Source organism: Penaeus japonicus, unplaced genomic scaffold, assembly GCF_977035675.1.
Source record: "Penaeus japonicus unplaced genomic scaffold, GWHDUDI00000001_assembly GWHDUDI00000040, whole genome shotgun sequence".
NCBI lineage: Eukaryota > Metazoa > Arthropoda > Malacostraca > Decapoda > Penaeidae > Penaeus > Penaeus japonicus.
In genome coordinates, this window is record NW_028234442.1 from 8,618,657 (window position 1) to 8,628,656 (window position 10,000).

Consider the following 10,000-nt stretch of genomic DNA (forward strand, 5'->3'; position numbering starts at 1 on the left):
TACCCCCACCCCCCTCACCTCTTACCCACTCGAACCCCTCCTCCGCTCTCGCCGTGAGGAAGAAAATACACAGTGGTGAATAAACAAAAAATAATAAACGAAGACGGACGGAAACGCAAAGAATTTAAACAATAGCATTGGTTCGAGAAAATGCCCAGTGATTTTGCCAGCCGGAAGGGACGCGGCGCACATCCGAATGATTCCAAGAGAGTAAGAAATGTTCGGATAAGCGAGAAAGCCGAGGCTGGACACGCTTCCAAACCGTCGTGGATTCCGAGTTAAGAGAGACACTTGGGAAGCAAACTAAGAAACAAAAGTAATTGGTATAATACGGCGTGTTTTTTTTTGCCTTCGACTCGTACGAAAAACAAAAAACAAAAGTGGTTGAAAAATAGAAATTAACGATAGAAAGTTGACGTAAGGGTAGTAGCAGATACGATAAACCAAACATATTTATATAAAACGGCCAATGAAAGATGAGTAAAAATTGATACCAGTGATTCGAAAATATATAAGGTGATTTAGATCCAAACTTTCTCGAAAATTAAGAAAGTCTTCCGATCATAAACAAAAATAAATCGCAGAAAAAGGAGACAAAATCAATACATATTACTCACCGTAAGCGTTCCCTTTCTCTCATGCACACCTATTCCAACTGCAACTGTAGCGAAATCAACAAGAAATAACCAGAAATAACAACAGAGTTCAACAGAAACGGTCGAAGGAGCCAAGTAACCGAAGAACAGACTCAAGGCTACTTATCGGAACTCGTCATCGATGTGCACGCTGTTGACATAACACGTCCTTGTCACACTAGAAGCAGACTCGAGAAAAGTTGCGAGTCGAGTGTTAGTCCTTCGAGAAGACGTGAGTCATACTCGAGTTGCCCCCTTACCCTTATACCCCCTGCCCCCTCCTCCTCCTTATCCCCCACGTGTGGACAAACAAACAAGGGAAACAGTTAAGAAAATAAGAAAGGAGAGATAGAAAAAACAAAATCAAGTTCTCGCTACGCTAGAAATCCAATCAGCGCCAGAAAAGTGCTTGCGAATCCCAAAAGCAGAGGTGCTTGAGTGAATCCCCCCCACCTCCCTGGAAAAAAGACCCTTCAACACCCCCCCCCCTCTAAAAAAAACAAAAAAACACAGCCATGAGGTCCCTGAGCGCGGGCGTGGCTGTCCTAGACGCCCACAAAGGATACCTAGAACTCACAGAGGACGCCCTCGAACAGCTGATCAGGAGGGATCCCATCGCGGAGCACTACGAGGTGGAACAAGCGCCCTTTGCGAGGTAAGGCCCTGGGAGGGATAGGGAGGGAAGGATGGGTGAAAAGGGGAGGGAAGGCGGTGGGAAAGGGAGGGATAGGGAGGGAAGGATGGGTGAAAAGGGGAGGGAAGGCGGTGGGAAAGGGAGGGATAGGGAGGGAAGGATGGGTGAAAAGGGGAGGGAAGGCGGTGGGGAAGGAGAAAAATGGAGGGAAGGGCGGGTGGGAAGGTTGGAAAGGAAGGAGGGAAATAGGAAGAGGGAGGGAATGGGAGGAAGAGTGGAGGACGGGAAAGAGGAAGGAAAGGGGGGTAAGGGGGGGGGAGAATATCGAGGATGAATACCAGAGGAAGGGAAAGAAAAGGAAGGAGTATAGACGGGGGAAGGAAGAGAAGGGTATAGGGGAGGGAGCTTGATGGGATTGTGGAAGAAGGAAAAGGGAATCGAAGAAGGAGAGTGAGAGACAGAGAGAGAGAGAGTAGAAGAGAAGGAGGGAATTAAGGAGTGGAGGAGGCGCGGGGGAGGAATTCATGAATGAGGGCCAGAGGGAAGGAGTGTGAGGGAGTAGGAAGTGCCGTGGGACCAGGGGGAAGGGGGGGGGGGGGGGGAGGGAAGAAGGCAGAGAAGGAGGAGATGGATTAAGAGGAAGGAAGGATAGCAAGAATGAGTGGAGGGGGAGTGTGGAGAGAGAGAGAAAGAGAGACAGAGAGAGAGAGAGGGAAGCAGGAAGAATAATTCATGAATGAGAGGGAGGGAGAGAGGGAGGGGGCGAGAGAGACGAGTGAATGAGATGCAGTGGGAGACGTGAGCTGCGAGGGAGTGAAGGAAGTATATATATGTATATGTATATATGTATGTATATTTATGTATATATATATATATATATATATATATATATATATATATATATATATGTGTGTGTGTGTGTGTGTGTGTGTGTGTGTGTGATATGAATATACAGCAGTATGAACGAAAGTGCATGATGAATATATATATATATATATATATATATATATATATATATATATATATATATATATATATATATGACATATAAATCATAATGGTAATGATAATGATAGTGATGATGACAAAGGCATCTATAGAGAAGATGGTGATAATGGTAAAGATGATAACAATGATAATGATAACAACGATATGGTGGTGATGATGGATATAACGTTGATGAATGAGAATGATGATAATGATGATAATTGTGATGATAATTAATTGGCATAAGATTTATAACTATGATGATAAAGTTGGTAATGATACTGATACCACCACCACTACTACTATAAATGTAAGTACAAATATGAAGACACCGTAGATAAACAAAAGAAGATACAAAAGAAAGAGAAAATAGCGAAGAGCAAACAAGAAATATCCTGGAAAGCGACGCTGGGTGGGGGTGGGGGGGAGGGGCGAATATCCTGCAGGAGCAGGTCGCGCCGGCTGGGTCCTGCAGCCGCGAACTCTGGTCCTGCTTGGCCTCCCCCCCTTTCTCTGACCCCATAACTCCCTCTCCTCTGTTTCTCCTCTTCTCCCTCTTCCTCCTCCTCACCTCCATTTCTCTCTCTTCACCCTTTTCCTCTGTTTCTTCTCCTCTAACTTCCCGTCCTCCTCACTTCCTCTTTATTTCCCCTCTTGTTCCACTTCGTCCTCCTCCTTCTGATACTCCTCTTCTTTTTCTCCTCCTCTTCATTTTTCTTCGCCTCCTCCCCCTCGCCCCCTCCTCCTCCTTTTCCATCCCCTCCTCCTCATCCCCACCCATCCCCTCCTCTTCCTCCTTTTCCTTCTCCTCCCCATCCCTCTCGTCCCTTCCTCCTTTTCTTTCTCCTCCCCATCCTCATCCCCTTCCCACTCCCCTCCTCCTCTTCTTCTTCCTCCTCCTCCTCCTCCTCCTCCTCCTCCTCGACCGCCTCTTAACTTCCTTATCAGACTATTGTTATTTTCATTCCGTTAGAAGCGAAGTCTGCAGTCGACGAGAGATTAGATAATAACGGCACAAGGAAGCGTGTCGAGAGGAAATCATGACCCAAGAGGATTCCGATACGCTTATATATATATATATATATATATATATATATATATATATATATATATATATATATATATCTATCTATCTATATCTGTGTGTGTGTGTGTGTATGTATAGATACACGTGTGTGTATGTGCGTGTGTGTGTGTGCATGTATGTATGTATGTATATAGATACATGTGTGTGTGAAGCATATATGATGCATACAAATAAATAAACATACATTCATTATACATCTACCAACCCCCACACACACACATTCGGATAGCAGTCAAACATTCAAAGAATGTAGGAACAGACAGACACAGTTAGATGTAAAAAGGAACTTGAACCTAAAGTATGTGAATTATTTTTATTAATAAAGGCATGAAATCCTGACCTTCAGATTATATTATTTGTTATTAAAGTGATTATCCATCTGAAGGTCACGTGATCAAGACATTTCAGGGGATTTATATGATCGTGCTGACACGATATATTATTATTATTACGATGGTTGTTATTATTACTTCTTATTATTACTTATTATTATTATTATCATATTGATATTATTGATGATTATTACTGTTAAGTATATTTATTGATATTATCATTGATAGCCATCATCATCACCATCATCATCATCATCATTATCATGATGATCATCATCATCATTATCAGCATCATGTAATGAAGGTGAAATTAAAGGTTGCAAGCATCACCATTATTCCTATTCTTCCTGTTGCTTTGAAGATGGGTTGATATTGACCGTTGAAATTCCCCTTCAAATCAATCACTATGTCGCTGCCTCTCTCACTCTGTGCTCTCTCTCTCTCTCTCTCTCTCCCCCCCCCCCTTCTCTCTGCATCTGTCTGTCCTTTTCTTATTAACATTGCGACAACCGACGCGGGTAAGGCAGCCCCCCCCCCCATATCCCTTCTCCTCCCGGCCCCCTCCTCCCCTCCCACAGCGTTCTCCCTAACCCTCCCCTCCTCCTCCTTCCCTATTCCCCCCTCTCTCCCCCTCCCAATCCTAACACTCCCTTCCCTCCTCTCCCTCCCCCCACCGCCCTCACCCTCCTCCCACCGCCCTCACATCCTCCAGGAAATATTTAAACCCAAGGAAGGAACCCGAAGATTTTGTGTCGAATTTTTGTTTTCGTTTTTATTTGATTAATAGACTTTTTCATGATTTTTTTTTAGAAGGTAAAGATTAAGGTGTATTTTTTGAAATTCAAAATGACTTATTTTTGGAATATTTAGTTATGATTATTTTTTTTTCTTTTTGAAAAAAGGAATGGCTTTTTTCTATTACGTACAGATTAATTTAGCTTTTAGAGAAGCAATAATTCTTTGATAACGAAGTATCTATAGTAAATTTGATTTTGAGATTCTGAACTCGAAAAGGTAGTTCGGGCAGAAGCTTGTCTTTTAAAATTATGGTGGTATACTGTTCGATTGAGTTAAGGTGGTTGGCGGTGACTGGCAACAATCCGAGGGACGCGGGTGGGTGAGTCATGCCCCGTAGAGTCCGGATAATCGCATACTCGGGGTTGACATACATACCTATATATGGCGTTTCCGTGCCGTGTTTTGGAGGCTTTTGGGTGACGGCTTTCGTGTTTGTTTTTTTCGTCTCGAACGATGTTTCGGTCGGGGTACGGTCTAGCGTTGGAGGGATTCGTTTTTGCTCTGCGGTTTGCGAAGGTTTGGCTGATGGCATTGGTTGAAAAGTCTGTTATGCGTATATCCGGACTGGGCACAGCCGGTCTAGAGAGCCGTTGAGAATTCATCTGAGAGACACTTCCTGGCGCACACACTCACACACACACACGTACATGTGCACACGCGCACATGCTAACGTGTGTGCGTGTATTTAAACATGGGCATCTATTTTACTATTCTTACATGCGTATGCACACATGCACTCTCATTTACGTATGACTAATCAATACACATTCACAAATACACACGCTCATATTCAGTCTCTCTCTCTCCTCCCCCTCCCTCTCCCACTTTCACACACACACACAAACATGCATACATGCACAGACGTAGCCCACGCACACATGGGGTACACGTGCTAACACACTCACGAACGCACTTGCTTGGTTCATGTTGAGTAATATATATATTATAATCATGTTGTTTTCAGTAGTACTTCTGTTATTGTTATGGTAATTAAATTTAAAGGAAGGTAATAGTAGTGATGCTAATAATATAATATAATGAAGCTGATCAATAATGGTGATTCTGCTACTGTTAACTATAATTACCATCATCACCATTATTATTTTTAATCTCATTATTATCATTATTTTTATTACTATTATTGAAAGTGTTATTAATATCACTATTATTATTATTGTTATAATCATAATGATAATGGTTATCATAATCATAATTATTAAAATTCCCCATTCGTACTCCCTTCCCTATCTTCCTTTCCTCAAATTCTCTTCCATTTCTCTCTACCTCCTCATATATTCTCCCCCTCCCCTTCTCCAATCGCCCTCACTCCCTCCCCTCCCCTTCCTCGCTTTCATCCCCACTTCCCCTCTGTTGATCTATTCCCCTCCCCTATCTTCTCTTTTCCTTAATTTTCTTCTCCCTCTCTTTTCCCTTTAGTTTTCTCCTCTTTCCTTCCATTTCCTCCTTCCCCTCCCATCCGCCCCTCTTTCTCCTCTTCCCTTTTCCTTCCCCTTTCACCCACACCCCTCACCCCTTTTTCGCCTCCCCCTCCTCTCCCCTCACCCCTACCCTTCCCCCTCTCTAACCTCCTCTCCCATTTCCCTCTCCGCCCCCTCCCCACCCCTCCACCTCCCCTACACTGATTCCACGTCCGTCAACATGTCAGTCGCGGGGAAATTCCCCCCTTATTTCCTGCAATTGCAAGGTGTGACATCAGCAGATCGTGTTGCAAAATGAATGGAAGTCAAAGGCGTTCTCTTGTTTTGAATTTGTTTGCATGAATGTCTTTCATTGTCTTTCTTTGTATGAAATGTTTTGTTTTCGAAGGAGAGTGAATTGGGGGTGAGGAACCGAGGAGCAAGGTGGTGATTAGGATGTGGTTGGGGCACTCATGGTAGGATCATGGTGATGGTGATTATGATTTTCATGGTGAGGTCATGGTGATGATTACGGTTGCCATGGTGATAGTTGGTTATGGTGGGATGGTGATGATGAATATTATCATGACAATGAGGATGATTGTAGTAATGAAGATCAGTCAACTGCAATAATGTCACGAAGAGGGAATAAACACATCTTAAAAAATCATAATGATAGTAATAAAAAAAAGACGAAGAAAAGTGGAATATTAGATAATACATAACAAAATATAATGGTAATATTTTTTTTTTATATAAAACAAATTCTCATACACACAAACAGCCCATCAACCCCACCGCTACTCTTATTAGAGAAACCCCGAGCTGGAAGTCACGAGCTTCTGAGACCAGGAAGTCACGAGCTTATGAGACCTGGATGTGACGAGCGCTCGTCATCTTTATTAGAGCTGGAAGTGACGAGCGCTCGTCATCCTTCAGAGAGCTGGAAGTGACGAGCACTCGTCATCTATCTGAGAGCTGGAAGAGACGATCTTATGAGAGTTGGAATAACGAGCGTTCGTCATCCTTATGAAAACTGGAAGTGACGAGCGCTCGTCATCCTTCTGAGAGCTGGAAGTGACGAGCACTCGTCATCTATCTGAGAGCTGGAAGAGACGAGCACTCGTCATCCTTCTGAGAGCTGGAAGTGACGAGCACTCGTCATCTATCTGAGAGCTGGAAGAGACGAGCACTCGTCATCCTTCTGAGAACTGGAAGTGACGAGCACTCGTCATCCTTCTGAGAGCTGGAAGTGACGAGCACTCGTCATCCTTCTGAGAGCTGGAAGTGATGAGGTTATGAGAGTTGGAATAACGAGCGCTCGTCATCCTTCTGAGAGCTGGAAGTGATGAGCTTATGAGAGTTGGAATAACGAGCGTTCGTCATCCTTTTGAGAACTGGAAGTGACGAACGTTCGTCATCCTTATGAGAGCTGGAAATAACGAGCGCTCGTCATACTTCTGAGAGCTGGAAGTGACGAGCGCTCGTCATCTATCTGAGAACTGGAAGTGACGAGCGCTCGTCATCCTTATGAGAGCTGGAAGTGACGAGCGCTCGTCATCCTTCTGAGAGCTGGAAGTGATGAGCTTATGAGAGTTGGAATAACGAGCGTTCGTCATCCTTATGAGAGCTGGAAGTGACGAGCGCTCGTCATCTATCTGAGAACTGGAAGTGACGAGCGCTCGTCGCCCTTCTGAGAGCTGGAAGTGACGAGCTTATGAGAGTTGGAAGTGACGATCGTTCGTCATCCTTATGAGAGTTGGAAGTGACGAGCGTTCGTCATCCTTATGAGAGTTGGAAGTGACGAGCGCTCGTCATCCTTATGAGAGCTGGAAGTGATGAGGTTATGAGAGTTGGAATAACGAGCGTTCGTCATCCTTATGAGAGCTGGAAGTGACGAGCGCTCGTCATCCTTATGAGAGCTGGAAGTGACGAGCGTTCGTCATCCTTATGAGAGCTGGAAGTGACGAGCGCTCGTCATCCTTATGAGAGCTGGAAGTGACAAGAGGTCGCCATACTTATGAGAGCTGGAAGTGACGAGCTTATGAGAGCTGGAAGTGACGAGCTTATGAAAGCTGGAAGTGACGAGCGCTCGTCATCCTTGTGAAAACTGGAAGTGACGAGCGTCGCATCCTTCGAGATGGAAGTGAACATTTTATGAGAACTGGAAGTGACGAACGTTCGTCATCCTTATGAGAGCTCGAAGTGACGAGCGTTCGTCATTCTTATGAGAGCTCGAAGTGACGAGCGGTCGCCATCCGTATGAGAGCTGGAAGTGACGAGCTTATGAGACTTGGAAGTGACGAGCGTTTGTCATCCTTATGAGAGCTCGAAGTGACGAGCGGTCGCCATCCGTATGAGAGCTGGAAGTGACGAGCTTATGATAAGGATAAGGATAAGCCAGATTTGTTGAGCAGATGCTACGCCGGGCTTGTATGCACTGAGGCGAGCCCGCCTGTGTCAGCGTGTGCTGACTCGTGAGAGAATGTGCCAACGAGTGTTGAATCGACCTGAGCTTGGCCCTTGCCCAACGCAGTGCCCAGCTACGTCAGTAACCGCCAGGTGACAGTGGAAACTCACGAGTTTGGACGGGACTCGATCTGCCGACCACGGGGATGTGAAGTCGACACTCTACCAATGAGCTACCAGACAGCTCGAGCTTATAAGAGTTGGAAGTGACGAGCGTTCGTCATCATTATGAGCGCCGGAAGTGACGAGCGCTCGTCATCCTTATGAGAGTTGGAAGTGACGAGCGTTCGTCATCATTATGAGAGCCGGAAGTGATGATCGATTGAAATCCTTATGAGAGCTGGAAGTGACGAGCGCTCGTCATCCTTATGAGAACTGGAAGTGACGAACGTTCGTCATCCTTATGAGAGTTGGAAGTGACGAGCGCTCGTCATCCTTATGAGAGCTGGAAGTGACGAACGTTCGTCATCCTTATGAGAACTGGAAGTGACGAACGTTCGTCATCCTTATGAGAGCTGGAAGTGACGAGCTTATGAGAGTTGGAATAACGATCGTTCGTCATCCTTATGAGAGTTGGAAGTGACGAGCGTTCGTCATCCTTATGAGAGCTGGAAGTGACGAGCTTATGAGAGTTGGAATAACGAGCGTTCGTCATCCTTATGAGAGCTGGAAGTGACGAGCGTTCGTCATCCTTATGAGAGCTGGAAGTGACGAGCGCTCGTCATCTTTCTGAGAGCTGGAAGTGACGAGCGTTCGTCATCCTTATGAGAGCTGTAAGTGACGAACGGTCGCCATCCGCATGAGAGCTGGAAGTGACGAGCTCTCGCCATCCGTATGAGAGGTGGCGAGCGAAGGCAAGGACGGACGGGCTGCAAGGATGCCCTCCGAAGTCCTTACGTATATGGACACCAACACAGGAAGAGACTGACCCCCTCTCGCCCTCCTCCCCTCCACCCTCCCCCCCTCCTCTCTCTCTACCCCTCTGTGTTGTTGCTTCCCCTTCTGTCGGATCTTCCTTACTTTTTCTTTTTTGTTTGTTTCTATTTTTTATTTATGTTTTTGTGTTTGTTGGTTTCTTCTTTTTTCGGCTGTGTCTGTTTTTTATGTATTTTTTATTCATCTCTCTCTCAGCTTCCTACCTTCACTGCCTGTCCCCTTCTTTTCCCCTCTCTCTTCCTCTACTGACCCCCCCCCCTCCTCTCTCCCGGTCAATGTCGCCCGAACCTTATAAGAGTCTTCACGGCCGGCCCTCTCGCTGTCTTGATGTCTGTCTGTCTCTGTCTCTCCCTCTCTCTTTCTCTATCTCTATCTCCCTCTCTCTCTCTCCCCTCCCTCCCTCCGTCTTTCTGTTTCTGTCTGTCTTCCTCTTTTCTCTCTCCTTAAACTCTTTCTCTCAACGAAACCAGGCTACAGAATGACGGAGAAATGATGAACCTGGCACCATCTGGCACTGGGAGAGCGTCGCCTGGACATCAAAGAGAGCCAAACGCATAAGGTCTATAATGATGCATCTTGGAAGCAGTAGGATAGATTCATATCCGATGATGCACAGGATACCAATGCGCTATGCAGGATGTAACAGGATGGTGTTATGGAGACGGAACTAGACTCTTATCAACACTGCAGATGGCTGCAAGTCA

At 45.4% G+C, this 10,000-nt stretch overlaps 1 protein-coding gene across 1 annotated transcript in view; it reads left to right on the forward strand.

The window, feature by feature from the left end:
* LOC122267526 (uncharacterized) overlaps positions 1–10,000 on the forward strand; it is a 34,445-nt gene that overhangs the window by 767 nt on the left and 23,678 nt on the right. The window contains exon 1 of the mRNA XM_086534242.1: positions 1–1,290. This exon is cut by the window's left edge and continues 767 nt beyond it. Within this exon, the coding sequence (XP_086390368.1) occupies positions 1,151–1,290 (140 nt within the window). The 5' untranslated portion in view covers positions 1–1,150. The remainder of the gene's footprint in view (positions 1,291–10,000) is intronic.